The sequence below is a fragment of the Zea mays genome, chromosome 10, assembly GCF_902167145.1.
Source record: "Zea mays cultivar B73 chromosome 10, Zm-B73-REFERENCE-NAM-5.0, whole genome shotgun sequence".
Taxonomy (NCBI): Eukaryota; Viridiplantae; Streptophyta; class Magnoliopsida; order Poales; family Poaceae; genus Zea; species Zea mays.
This window is the reverse complement of record NC_050105.1, coordinates 128389620-128403915: the sequence shown is the minus strand read 5'-3', so window position 1 is coordinate 128403915 and position 14296 is coordinate 128389620. Positions and strand designations below refer to the sequence as shown.

At 44.1% G+C, this 14296-nt stretch overlaps 1 protein-coding gene across 11 annotated transcripts; it reads left to right on the top strand.

Annotated features, from left to right (window-relative positions):
• Positions 1 to 4415: 4415 nt before the first annotated feature.
• On the top strand, positions 4416 to 12648 carry LOC732768 (RNA-binding CRS1 / YhbY (CRM) domain protein). 11 transcript variants are annotated; one of them, XM_035963237.1, is made up of 11 exons: positions 4420 to 4844; positions 5220 to 5360; positions 6330 to 6578; positions 6652 to 7000; positions 7110 to 7511; positions 7665 to 8120; positions 8237 to 8408; positions 8480 to 8561; positions 9433 to 9667; positions 9833 to 9935; positions 11924 to 12648. In XM_035963237.1, the coding sequence occupies exons 3-6, from the start codon at positions 6508 to 6510 to the stop codon at positions 7857 to 7859; spliced, it is 1017 nt and encodes a 338-aa protein (XP_035819130.1). In that variant the 5' UTR covers positions 4420 to 4844; positions 5220 to 5360; positions 6330 to 6507; the 3' UTR covers positions 7860 to 8120; positions 8237 to 8408; positions 8480 to 8561; positions 9433 to 9667; positions 9833 to 9935; positions 11924 to 12648. The 11 variants fall into 11 exon arrangements, with proteins under 11 accessions (XP_008662340.1, XP_035819130.1, XP_035819129.1 ...); XM_035963236.1 differs by having other exon boundaries at positions 5220 to 6578; XM_035963234.1 differs by having other exon boundaries at positions 7665 to 8408; positions 11924 to 12471.
• The last annotated feature ends 1648 nt before the right edge of the window (positions 12649 to 14296 follow it).

Below are 14296 nucleotides of genomic sequence, written 5' to 3'. Positions count from 1 at the left end.
CATTTCATATTTTAGAGTCTTTGGTAGCAAATGCTTCATTCTTGTTAAAAGAGGTAGAAAATCTAAATTTGCTCCTAAGACTGTAGAAGGCTTTTTACTAGGATATGATTCAAACACAAGGGCATATAGAGTCTTTAACAAGTCCACTGGACAAGTTGAAGTTTCTTGTGACGTTGTGTTTGATGAGACTAACGGCTCTCAAGTAGAGCAAGTTGATCTTGATGAGATAGGTATTGAAGAGGCTCCATGTATCGCGCTAAGGAACATGTCCATTGGGGATGTGTGTCCTAAGGAATCCGAAGAGTCTCCAAATGCACAAGATCAACCATCCTCCTCCACGCAAGCATCTCCGCCAACTCAAAATGAGGATAAAGCTCAAATTGATGAAGTAGAAGATCAATCATATGAGCCACCTCAAGATGACGGCATAGATCAAGGGGGAGATGCAAATGATCAAGACAAGGAGGATGAAGAACAAAGGCCGCCACACCCAAGAGTCCACCAAGCAATCCAACGAGATCACCCCATCGACACCATCCTCGGCGACATTCATAAGGGGGTAACTACTAGATCTCGTGTTGCACATTTTTGTGAGCATTACTCTTTTGTTTCCTCTATTGAGCCACACAGGATAGAGGAAGCACTTCAAGATTCGGATTGGGTGGTGGCAATGCAAGAGGAGCTCAACAATTTCACTAGGAATGAGGTATGGCATTTAGTTCCACGTCCTAACCAAAATGTTGTGGGAACCAAATGGGTCTTCCGCAACAAGCAAGATGAGCATGGTGTGGTGACAAGGAACAAAGCTCGACTTGTGGCCAAGGGATACTCTCAAGTCGAAGGTTTGGATTTCGGTGAAACCTATGCACCCGTAGCTAGGCTTGAGTCAATTCGAATATTATTAGCCTATGCTACTTACCATGGCTTTAAGCTTTACCAAATGGACGTGAAAAGTGCCTTCCTCAATGGACCAATCAAGGAAGAAGTCTATGTTGAGCAACCTCCCGGCTTTGAAGATAGTGAGTACCCTAACCATGTTTACAAACTCTCTAAGGCGCTTTATGGGCTCAAGCAAGCCCCAAGAGCATGGTATGAATGCCTTAGGGATTTTCTCATCACTAATGAATTCAAAGTCGGAAAGGCCGATCCTACTCTATTCACTAAAACTCTTGATAATGACTTGTTTGTATGCCAAATTTATGTTGATGATATTATATTTGGGTCTACTAACAAGTCTACATGTGAAGAATTTAGTAGGATCATGACACAAAAGTTCGAGATGTCTATGATGGGGGAGTTGAAGTACTTCTTGGGATTTCAAGTGAAGCAACTCCAAGAGGGCACCTTCATTAGCCAAACGAAGTATACTCAAGACATTCTAAACAAGTTTGGGATGAAGGACGCCAAGCCCATCAAGACACCCATGGGAACCAATGGGCATCTCGACCTCGACACGGGAGGTAAGTCCGTGGATCAAAAGGTATACCGGTCGATGATAGGTTCTTTGCTCTATTTATGTGCATCTCGACCGGATATTATGCTTTCCGTATGCATGTGTGCAAGATTCCAAGCTGACCCTAAGGAAGCTCACCTTACGACCGTAAAACGAATCTTGAGATATTTGGCTTATACTCCTAAGTTTGGGCTTTGGTATCCTAGAGGATCCACATTTGATTTGATTGGTTATTCGGATGCCGATTGGGCGGGGTGCAAAATCAATAGGAAGAGCACATCGGGGACTTGCCAGTTCTTGGGAAGATCCTTGGTGTCTTGGGCTTCAAAGAAGCAAAATTCGGTCGCTCTTTCCACCGCCGAAGCCGAGTACATTGCTGCAGGCCATTGTTGCGCGCAATTGCTTTGGATGAGGCAAACCCTGCGGGACTACGGTTACAAATTAACCAAAGTCCCCTTGCTATGTGATAATGAGAGTGCAATCAAGATGGCGGATAATCCCGTCGAGCATAGCCGCACTAAACACATAGCCATTCGGTATCATTTTCTTAGGGATCACCAACAAAAGGGAGATATCGAGATTTCTTACATTAATACTAAAGATCAATTAGCCGATATCTTTACCAAGCCACTTGATGAACAAACTTTTAACAAACTTAGGCATGAGCTAAATATTCTTGATTCTAGGAACTTCTTTTGTTGATTTGCACACATAGCTTATTTGCATACCTTTGATCATATCTCCTTCATATGCTATGACTAATATGTTTTCAAGTGAATTTCAAACCAAGTCATAGGAATATTGAAAGGGAATTGGAGTCTTCGGCGAAGACAAAGGCTTCCACTCCGTAACTCATCCTTCGCCATCGCTCCATGCCACTCTCCATCCTTGGGGGAGAAAGCAAAAGGACTTCGTCTTTGGTATAATCTTAACTCATTTAGTTATGATCAAAGGGGAAGAAAGTACTTCGAGGGCTCTAATGATTCCGTTTTTGGCGATTCATGCCAAAGGGGGAGAAAGTAAGGGCCCAAAGCAAAAGGACCGCACCACCACCAATTTCAAAAACTTCGTGTTTTCCAAAAATATTATCAATTGGTTTCCTATTGTGTTCAAAAGGAGGAGAAAGTAGTATTTCAAAAATGATATATCAAAACCCTCTTGAACACTAAGAGGAGGATCTCATTTAGGGGGAGTTTTGTTTAGTCAAATGAGGAGCATTTGAAACAGGGGGAGAAAATTTCAAATCTTGAAAATGCTTTGCAAAATCTTACTCATTTACCTTTGACTATTTGCAAAAGAACTTTGAAAAGGATTTACAAAAGAGTTTGCAAAAACAAAACATGTGGTGCAAGCGTGGTCCAAAATATTAAGAATGAAAGAAACAATCCATGAATATCTTATAAGTATTTATATTGGCTCAATTCCAAGTAACCTTTGCACTTACTTCATGCAAACTAGTTCAAATATGCACTTTTATATTTGCTTTGGTTTGTGTTGGCATCAATCACCAAAAAGGGGGAGATTGAAAGGGAATTAGGCTTACACCTAGTTCCTAATTAATTTTGGTGGTTGAATTACCCAACACAAATTATTGGACTAACTAGTTTGCTCTAGATTATATGTTTTACAGGTGTCAAAGGTTCATCTACAACTATACTAAATCGACTGTCCGGAATACCGTAGATTATTCCGGACAGGAGAAGCTTTTTGGAAAAACAGACCAAGCGCGGACCGTCCGGGCCCTTGCGGCGGACCGTCCGCGACACCTGGATACCCTTCGGACAGAACCAATGCAAAAATACAAGTGTCCACTACGGACCGTCCGGAGGAAAAGCAAGGACCGTCCGAGCCCTCGAGCGGATCGTCCGGCCTCAGGCGCGAACCGTCCGGCAGGTGAGAAACCGAAAAACCCGAAGGTGACGGGTTCGGAGAAATGAATTATAGCGGCCTCGCGGACCGTCCGCGACCGGCTTTATCTGACATCTGACGTCGCATTAAATGCGATATAGCCGTTGATATAGCCGTTACTGCTGACCGTTGCGTTTTCAGCCGTTGATCTACAGGGGCGGACCGTCCGCGCTCAGCAGAATGGAGCAACGACTAGGAAGTGGTTGGTGGCTATAAATACAACCCCAACCACCTCCATTCACTACACCCAAGCATTCCAACCTTCAACATTCAATACAAGAACTAGCAATTCATTCCAAGACACATTCAAAGCCTCCACCTCTCCAAGTTTCACAATTGAGAAAAGAGATCATTAGTGATTAGTGACTTGTGAGAGAAAGTGATCCGTGTGTTATTTGTCGCTCTTGTCGCTTGGCTTTTTGCAATCGTGCTTTCTTTCAATCCTTCATTGCGATCAAACTCACTTGTAATTGAGGCAAGAGACACCAATCTTGTGGTGGTCCTTGTGGGAACTTTGTGTTCCAAGTGATTGAGAAGAGATAGCTCACTCGGTCCGAGGGACCGTTTGAGAGAGGGAAAGGGTTGAAAGAGACCCGGCCTTTGTGGCCTCCTCAACGGGGAGTAGGTTTGCGAGAACCGAACCTCGGTAAAACAAATCCGCGTGTCACACTTCTTATTTGCTTGCGATTTGTTTTCCACCCTCTCTCGCGGACTCGATCATATTTCTAACGCTAACCCGGCTTGTAGCTGTGATTAACTTTGTAAATTTCAGTTTCGCCCTATTCACCCCCCTCTAGGCGACTATCAACGTCGAGCGGCCGCCGCCAGCCCCCACCTCCGATCTTCATCGGCTCTCACATGGAGAGCTCGGCCTACGCTAGGGTTTAAATGGCGGCTGCCGGGGTGACACCGGCGCCCTCCGCTCTCCACCAGCCGCCGCCATCACAGCCAGGGGCGGATATTGGGTCTGGACCACCTGGACCGTGACCCAGGTCGTAGCCCAAATTATTATTTATTTATATATAGAATTTTGGTCCAGAAAAAACTCTAAACGGGCCACACAAAGCCACAAAGGCCTGTTAGGCTAGCTGCTTGCCTTGGCTGACGGCTCCCCCACGGACCACGGTTGTTTGGCTGCGCGGCGTGTGCCCTTGCGGTCATTCGTCGTCCAGCCAGCCGTCCAGTGGCCTTGCCCGGCGGCCGGAGCGGGCGAGCGGCGGTCCGGCCTTCTCGGCTCCTCGCCGTCCGGCGTCCTCCGTCACTCTCGCTCAGCCGCTGTGTCCGGCCAGCAGGTAGCAGCTGTGTCCGTCCGAGTGTCCGACGTCCTCCGGCGCTCAGCCATTGTCTCCGGCGCTCAGCCGCCTTGTCCGGCCAGCCGGCCAGGCCGACAGGGCCAGCGCCGAGCGCCGCTCCAGCCTCCAGGCTCAACTCCAAGTCAGAATTGAGAAATAAGATGGAAAATGATTGGTTGAATCATAGAATGGTATGCTATATAGAGCGAGATATCTTTGCAATTATTCGAAGTGATGATATTTTATACCATTTTCAAGAATTGAAGAGTATATGAAAAAACTTGCCATGCGTATGTTTAAATTCACGTGCTAATGTTGATGAAGTTATTAGAGGCGGGGAAGAACCAAATCTTCTCTAATTAGGTACTTTTATATTTTTTTATCAAGTTTATTGTATTTTTATATGCTGAATTGAGATTAATACTATCTTAGTCTATGTTTGTGGTATATTTTGTTTTAGCGGTATATTTAGCCGCTCAATATATTGGGGGCTGTTTAAAGTAAACTTAAAGTATTATAGAGTGGCCCGGGACGTTAATTTTATAGAGCTCCGCCACTGATCACAGCAGCACAAGCAGGCGCATCACTTCGCCTTCCATGCGTACTAGACGGTGTTGGTCGCGCTCGAGGTTTACTTACGGGGCTCCGTTAGCGTCGAGCCCCCGGATGTGCCTCTCCTTCGGGACCTGTTCCTAATCGAGGGCAAGGTCAGTATTCAGTACCTGTAGTCTCAATTGCTGTACTTCTGTTGTTTAATCGTATTAGAAGTCATTACTGCTATTGGTGCCAAAATTAAGCTGTGGTACATGACCAAAGCTAGCCTTATCTCAGCTAAGCGCATACGTAGCATCTAACAGAAACTATTTGGTGTTTTAAGGTGAATGCATTCTCATCCACTGCTATGTTGCAACAACAAAATTATATTGTGTTCTTTGTTTACATTAATTTTGATCAAATATGTTGGATCTGTGTACTGCCATTTGACTGCTGGGGAAGGGGAACCGGACGGTCGGAAGATGACGGCGAGGAGGTGTACTTGGACAGAGGGAGAGGGAGGGCGTCCAGGTCTTTAGTATTTTTGCCTTTTTCCCATGTCATGAATAGTGAGAACAGACTATTGCAACTAAGAAATGGGAGCAAAAGAGAGAAAACCCTCAGATTCAAAGAGTTCGTTTATGCAGGGTTAAATTTTCAAAGGCGTGTGAATTAGATGTCAAATGTAGAGGTGCACGTATTGAGGGTTAAATATTAACATTTCTCCCTCACTAGTCACTAGGTATTTATTTTCATCTCATCATGTGGATCATACAACCTTCTGAACAATTTTAGTCCAATTATCAAATCAATTAGAAATTTTATCTTCGCCGTAGTTATTTCTGTGTGTGATATTACTGGGCCCATTCTGTGTCTATTAGGGTAGATGTAAAATGGTTTGTTTTCTGCAAGGCTGCATCTCGGCTGAGTAAAACAAGTACTGAGGCAGTAGACTGGTATTTGCACATCGCACATGCTTGAAATTGGTGATTGATAGATTGTAAAATATGAACCGGTAGTTGATAGACAATAGTAAATTGTGAAATGTGAATCAGTAGTTGGTAGACAGTAGAGACTAGAGACAAAGGTTTCCATATGCCAAAAATTGGTGATTGACAGATTGTGAAATGCGACATGTTTAGTGTCCTAGTTCTTTGGACCCCGGTGGCTGCCACGACACCCGACACCCGCCGCCTGCTCCACCGTCGCGGCTGCTCATGCCCTCGCTGCTGACCTAGCGCATGCAAACCTCACATTTCGAGGCCTAAAACCCTCAGCGTCAGTGGCCGGCACGTGGCCTCTCTAGTGCCCATCGGTGCCATGGCAGCTCTCGCGCCGTGGATCCTACGGCGGCGACCCGTCCGCTCTGTCGCTTCTCTGGTCTCCATTCGGTTAGTCCTTGGCCCTTCCAACGCAACCTTCGTTTTTGCTTGCTCTAATCTCTGCTGAACTGGCTGTTTTTAGTGATTCATGGCATCGAAGGTGTGGGTCCTCTTCCTCATATCCTTCAGCATCGTTCAAGTGTTTGTGGGGATGGTTTGGACCAGAGGCACACGGGCGGAGGAGGCCGTGGTTTCAGCAGCCCGTGAGGTGCGGGAGCACGACGATCACACTTGATACAGATGGCAAGTTTGCGAGGTTTGGAGTCGGCGATATGGGTGTCACCAAGCAGAAGTGGAGGCAGCAGCCGCCTCCAAAGAAGAAGATGTCGAGAAAGGCCAAGGTCAACCAGCTCAAGTGGTACCGCCTGAAGGCCAAGAAGAAGATGAAGTCACCCAACCCCGAAGTTAGGATCAGATACAAGCTTGAAAAGGTCTGAACTTCAACTAAATTTTGTGCATTGTTTGGGCTAGCTCGCCAATGGATTTGTTAATTTACTAGGATTAATAGCTGCATTGACAAGTTGTTTTGTGGAAGTTTAGGCTAAGAGGAAGGAGGAATGGTTGATTGAGAAGCTGAGGAAGTATGAGGTCCCGAGGACACCGGAGCCAGTTCATGACCCTGAGATTCTTACTGAGGAGGAAAAGTTTTATCTCAAGCGAACGGGGGAGAAGAAGAAGAATTATGTTCCTGTTGGGAGGAGAGGGGTATTTGGTGGTGTGGTTCTCAACATGCACCTCCATTGGAAGAAGCATGAGACCGTGAAGGTGGTTTGCAAGCCTTGTCGGCCTGGCCAAGTTTACGAGTATGCTGAGGAATTGACAAGGCTCAGCAAAGGCACAGTCATTGATATTAAACCTAATAATACGATTATGTTTTATCGCGGGAAGAACTATGTGCAACCAAAGGTGATGTCACCTCCTGAAACTCTTTCGAAGCAGAAGGTAACTAAAGCTAGTTTTTTGTGTGTGCTACAGTAGCCTATGCAGCTTGATGTCCAAACGTACCTGGTTGTTTTTATATATATGCATCAATTTAATTACTCAGTTTTATTTAAGGCCTTTATGTAATGATGATATTGTTTTTGTTCACCATAGGCCTTAGAGAAATATAGATATCTACAATCCCTTGAGCATACCAGCCAGTTTATTGAGAAGCTGGAGAAGGAGCTTGAAGATTACAAGAAGCATGTTGCTTTATTCAAGAACCATAATAAGGGGGTTGCTATTGAGAAAATCAGCAATGAAGATACCACTGTTGATGATCCTGCAACTACCTCAGATTCTAAATGAGCTAACTATTTGGACATGCTGGCATGATAGATCTTTCAGTCGTCAAATCTTGCAAGCCTACATAGCTCAATGTTCACTATTCATATTAAATATGCTGGCTTCAGTTGTGGTGATATAGGGAGCTAGCTTGAAAACTCAGATTCAGATAGAAGAAGTAATAGCCATAGGATTTTAAAGGCTTGCAAGATTAAAATCCTGGTTGATGGAAAGCTGTATTACTTGAAAAATACCTCGTTCATCAATCTATCTCTATAAGGAAAGGCTAGTAGCATGATACTGAGTGCAGATCAGCCTTTTAATATTTCTGCAATCTTTCCTGTAAACACTTTTATGATAAAATAGGACATTCTTTTGAATTGTGGCCCCCTTTTATGTAGGCTTTTCACTTCTTGGGCCTTCCTTGCTACATAAAAGACAATGAAATTGTAATTTTGGAGCTGGAATAGTTCTGCAGGACCCTCTCAGAAATGAAGACATTTACTGTGCCACACGTTCACGTACTCAGTATTCATACACCAATGATGGACGTCAGAAGTGCACAAGATTTCTGTGCGTCATTTGGGCATTGGTGCATGAACTTTGAAACAACTTGTTGGTCTACATTTGTGTGCTTTTTGCAGGTACTGGGCCGTTCCTGAGCTGAGAAGATGGGCATGTGCAGAAGCACAATGATGACTTTAAGGATTTGGCTTGATAAAAAGGGTAATTATGAGTTATGATGTAATTTAATTGTGAATCCTTTATATTGATATTGGAGGATTAATTTAGGCTCTATGTGCATATTACTAATTCTTTGCAGGTATTCTTACTATCTAGAGGGTATCCTTACTAAGTTATTGTCTAGAGGGTATCCTTAGGGCCTATTTGGAACAACCTAATTTTTAAGAAACTGGTTTATGAAAACTAAGCTGGTTCGAAACATACCAGTTTATGTCTTAGTTTATAGAAATTGGATTCACAGTTTCTTAAAAACCATGAAACTAGCATGTAGCCTCTCCTAGCTAAAAAATAAAAAATAGTTTCTTAAAAATTAGGTTGCTTACAAATAGGACCTTACTATCTAGAGGTTAGCAATGGGGAGCACAGGATAGGAGTGCTGAATGGCTACTCTCCCGTTGCTATGTGTTGTTAAATAGTGTAATTTATGTCTCTGCGCAATAACTCTTCCAAATGTTAAAGCCTGTACAAAGATCTAGTTGAGATATTGCCTTTTCTTTCTTAGGTCCAAACAGTTACATCTTGCCGATCTGCTAGCTGAACCGTTTATAACCTCTCAATCGGTTGTTCCAGTATTCCGATGTTTGCTGAGTTAAAGCTTCTTCTGAACTAAAAAGTGAACCCTATACCACCATCTAAGGCATCCTCAATGGAGATTTCAGGATTGCTGCAGATATTGTATGACAACCTGTGTGGGTAGCAATCATGTTATTCTTTCCATCTTCAATAGTATGGTACCTTCTTCGGTTTACCTTTTAGACTCGTTCCTTATTACTCTTGTGAAGGTGTTGATTATCACCATTTAGATCTATTGTTTTACATTACACATATTTAACGAGAAATCTTATCAATGCAGAAGCGAAAAGACAGCTTCGTCAGAGATAGAGCTCTAGTCCTACGGGAGTTGCACTCTGCTGCACAGCGCGAGTCTTGCATTGGCAACAAGAAATTCTGGAAAGAGAGAACCTACCAAGAGCTGAGACGTCTATTCATGGAATCGTGACAAACATCGATGGTTGCAGCTTTCTCTTTCCAGAAAGACCTGATCTGAAGTCTGTAGTGCTTAAAGAGCAACCATTCTCTTTGCAGAGGTAATGTAGAAGGGAAAATTTCCAATTTATTTATTAGTCTAGCATTGTTTATATTATAGTTCTCTTGGTGTGGCTCTTCCCCTGTTATCTTATTAATATATACACAACTCTCTCGCTTGTTCGAGGAAAAATGTGAGTTACAGAGCAAATTGTCTACTTTTGTAGGGAAACATCGATGAACAAACCATTTTTCATGCTGTTGACATTAAATTTCAGTGATGGTTGCAGCTGTTTGAGCTCCTCAATTGGATGGCCTGTTGATTTTCAGGTGATTAGCTACTCGATACTCCCACTTTTCGTTGGCCATAGTTGACATTGCAATTATAATGTATGATTTACCTTAATTGGTAAGGCTCTTGCATAGATGGCAGTTACTGCTTGCAACCAGCCTTACCATTGGGATCCGAGATTTTTGAACACTAAGGGCTAGTTTGGCAACCCCATTTTTCCAAAGGATTTTAGGAAATGGAGGGGAAATTAGTTCATTTTCCCTTGGAAAAATGGAAGTTCCTTGGAGAAATGGAGTTCCCAAACTAGTCCTAAGCCGTAAATTCTCTCTCCTGATTCCTGAAACTCTTTTCTGTTTAGTTGTTGTTGTGTGGCCCTCTGGTGTATATTAAGACTCAAGGGCATTATTGCGCAGCTTTTATTAAAAGCTTAACCGAGTCTTACAACTGGGGAAACTAGTTTACAGTTCAAGCACTCTGCTGCAAGCAAGCTTGCTGAGCAACTCAACCTTCACCTCGACTGAAGTCTCACAACCAACCAAAAGGCTAGAAAAGAGGATCAACGAAACTCAAAAGCTAACTCCAGCAAAACTGCGAACACCCTGAACTTCTCTGCATTGAGACAAACAGCCATCCACACAAGAACTCCAGTGTGGGTCTCACTGCTTCATTAGCTCCTCGTCGATCATTTGCCACATTTGCTCTTGTTCCACCACTGACTCCTTTGGCGCCACTTTCCACTTGCAATAGACCTTTGGCCCTCAAGACCACTGACCACCACATGGGGGGTCTTTCACCAGTTTGTTCTCGAACACCTTGTTGTTTCTTCTCTTCCAAAGCACCCACATAATACCTGCACCACAGAAAAGATTGATCATATGCCTAGAAGTATTTTTTTTGTTGATTATGTACTTATGCGGAGATACCAGAAAGTAGACCAACTAACAGGAATACGGTTCAAACTAAAAAGTGCCACTAAAAAGGAGCAGACCCAGACCCAGTGCCAGAGGCTCCCACCTGAGGGCCTGTTCGTTTTGCTCTCAATCCATGTGGATTGGGTGAGCTTGGATGGGTTTCAATCCCAAACAAGTCAAAATCTTTCATAATTTTTTCCAATCTCATCCAATCCACATATGATAGGAATAACCGAACAAGCCCCGAGTAGGGTCTAAGGAAGGGATAAACCAAGGCAAGCCTTCTTATTAAATGCGGAGAGACTGCTCAGAACCTGTGACATGGTTAGTGAGACAGCTCTCACCACTTTATCAGGGCTGCCACGAAGTTTGCACAGTATTTCCCCTTTCCACTGCTAGTGGACAAGAAAAAAACCAAACAAATATAGCTATTGGACAAGAAAAAAGGATATGATCTGTTGATTCCTCATTGGTCCTTCCCACAAGTTTGCACAGTATTTTCCCTTTCCACTGCTCCTTAAGTTGCTGTGCTGACTGAATTCTATCATGGGCAACCATCCAAAGTACTCCATCCGTTCTTTTTTATTTGTCGCGTTTTAGTTCAAAAATGAACTAGCGGGCGACAAATATTCGAGAACTGAGGTAGTAGTACTTTTAGCGGTACTTTACTTTTCCATATTTCTACCTTCTGCTGATCAATAACTCTTCCAAATGTTAAAGCCCTGTACAAAGATCTAGTTGAGATATTGCCTTTTCTTTCTTAGGTCCAAACAGTTTCATCTTGCCGATCTGCTAGCTGAACCGTTTATAACCTCTCAATCGGTTGTTCCAGTATTCAGATGTTTGCTGAGTTAAAGCTTCTTCTGAACTAAAAAGTGAACCCTATACCACCATCTAAGGCATCCTCAATGGAGATTTCAGGATTGCTGCAGATATTGTATAGCAACCTGTGTGGGTAGCAATCATGTTATTCTTTCCATCTTCGATAGTATGGTACCTTCTTCGGTTTACCTTTTAGACTCGTTCCTTATTACTCTTGTGAAGGTGTTGATTATCACCATTTAGATCTATTGTTTTACATTACACATATTTAACGAGAAATCTTATCAATGCAGAAGCGAAAAGACAGCTTCGTCAGAGATAGAGCTCTAGTCCTACGGGAGTTGTACTCTGCTGCACAGCGCGAGTCTTGCATTGGGCAACAAGAAATTCTGGAAAGAGAGAACCTACCAAGAGCTGAGACGTCTATTCATGGAATCGTGACAAACATCGTTAGGTATGACACTGAAGATGAAAAGTTGGCTCCACCCAAGAATGATTTGATGAATCACAGCCGCAGCAACCCTGCAAAACGGCACGTGGAAGGCACTGATTGCCACTCGTCATTGCCAAAGAAACTGAAGTACTTTTTGAAAGACAAGAAGCTGAACTGCTAAAAGTGTAAAACCGTAGAAGGTAGATAGAGAATGCTGTAGGTTTGTTTATTTTGGTTATTAGACGAGTTATACATAGCATAGATGCATGGGAAGTTCGCATGCTAAGGTTGAACTCTTCTGCTGCATAGGAAAGTTGGCTGACTTCTTATATTATGCGAGCCTAGCTTAGGTACCTCCTGTGGGGAGAAGCGATTGCAATACATGGTAGCATGTTGTAGAGCTCCTCACCCCAGTTAGTCAGTGATCCAGCAACGATAGTGGAGCTGCGACCGGATCATGCCTTTGAGCTTGGGACCTCGAGGATTTACTCGGGCTATGTGCATGAGATGCAACACTTGGGCTATTTTTGGAACGGTGTAGGGCCGGCTCCGGGGGCTACGTGCATGAGTTGGTGGTGTTCGAGGCGTTTTTTTGTCTGACTTTGATTGCTTGTGCATCGTTTTGTAATTGAAGTGCTACGAAGGTTCGAGATACAAATTCATCAGTTGACGTCGAATGCCATGGTGGCACTAGCGAAGTTTGTCTTGGTGGTGACGTCGTATAACGGAGGGTTGATTGCTCAATTTGGGTCTTGCACATTTATTCCAATTAATGGGAAGACTTTGGCCGAAGTGATTGAGATTGTGTCGTACACCAAAAATAAGTGAGGTAATTGGTGGGATTTCTGGTTCTACATGGCACCGGAGGACATCGAAGGGGTGCTTGGTCTGCCCCATATATCATGTGCTCACATTGCTATGTGGCGTTTCCACAATATAAGGTGAAGAAGGGAGATGGGGGTGAAGAGGCCCTTCGGCACGCGGCCAGACTGAGCAGTGGTCGTGATTTGGTTGAGGAATTCGTTGCATGCGGCGTGTGGCCGCTGGCTCATGGCTAGGATCTAGACGAAGTCAAGTTTCGCCCGATGGCCTTCTTGGGTAATCGGATGGTGCAGAGCCCCGCTTTCGCCATTGAGCTATGGAGGCGGGATGCGGCCGCTTTTTGTCAGGGAAGTTGAGTCGGAAGTTGTGAAAATTGTTGGTAAATACTCAGCGAAGACAGAGTTAACAAGGAGTTGGGATATACAGGGTTCTAACGTCAGGTTGAATCGAGTTTTTTGAGTTGAATGGTCTGCAGTATGGTCCTTACCCGGAAGGGGGTTCTGCTGATGCTGGGGATGACCGAGGGAAGAGAGTGAAGACCCGGTCAGACGAAGACACCTCAAAGGGGAAGGTTATAGTTTCGGTGACCCGGAAGAGGAAAATGGAGGCGAAAGGTACGAAGAGGTCCATGGTGGGGCCGAGGGCCTTTGGGTGTTTTGTTGAGAAATTAGCGGAGACGTGCGCTGGGCCTGAGGAGGTTATGAGTTCGCTCGATCTTCGAGAATCATCTTCGCGAATGCTGAAGGTGACCGTAGGTTAGTGGCATAGGAAAGACCCTGTTCCCTGAGTCGCCGATGAAGACTACTTTACGTCCCGTTTGGCTCGTGAGTTTAAAATATTTTCTTGCCAAAGAAATATCAGTGTTGTTGTGTCGACCGTGATGGAAAAGGACCATCAGGAGTCCCTGCGGAAGAAATGGAAGGCCTCGCTTCGGCTGGTGGACCCTCAACACGACGCGGAGGTGTCGCGCCCCAGCGCAAAGAGGTCTGCCTCGGCTGCTGCGATCGTAGAGTGTGTCTTCTTCACAACATATCTAGATCTCGCCTTTCGGGAGGGACCTCGTCGGGAGGAGAAATCCTAGAGTGTGTCTTGGCATAAGAAGGCTAAACTAGAGCCACTCCTAATACATAAGGTATAAAAATTAAGTAGAGTTGATTGAATCGTTTGTGTGTGGTTCAATTGGCCATAACCCTTCATCTATATAAAGGGTGGAGGTCTAGACCTGTACAAGTTTATTCTCGAGTTAATCCCGCATATTTTTGGTAACAAATCCTGTTAAAAATCTAGAATCTAAATTGATTTTACGCATGAGCGGACCGTCCGTGTCGATATCGCGGATAGTCTGAACCGCAATTTTAGCGATCAACGCTATGTAACTCATACATTTTTAGGGCTAGTTTGGGCACCCTGT

Excerpts from the sequence above, each read along its gene's own strand:
- LOC732768 (XM_035963237.1), top strand. The coding sequence starts at position 6,508 with ATGGCAGCTCTCGCGCCGTGGATCCTACGGCGGCGACCCGTCCGCTCT. Across the intron at positions 7,001-7,109 it reads TCAGATACAAGCTTGAAAAG|GCTAAGAGGAAGGAGGAATG; the intron begins GTCTGAACTTCA and ends GTGGAAGTTTAG. Across the intron at positions 7,512-7,664 it reads AAACTCTTTCGAAGCAGAAG|GCCTTAGAGAAATATAGATA; the intron begins GTAACTAAAGCT and ends TGTTCACCATAG.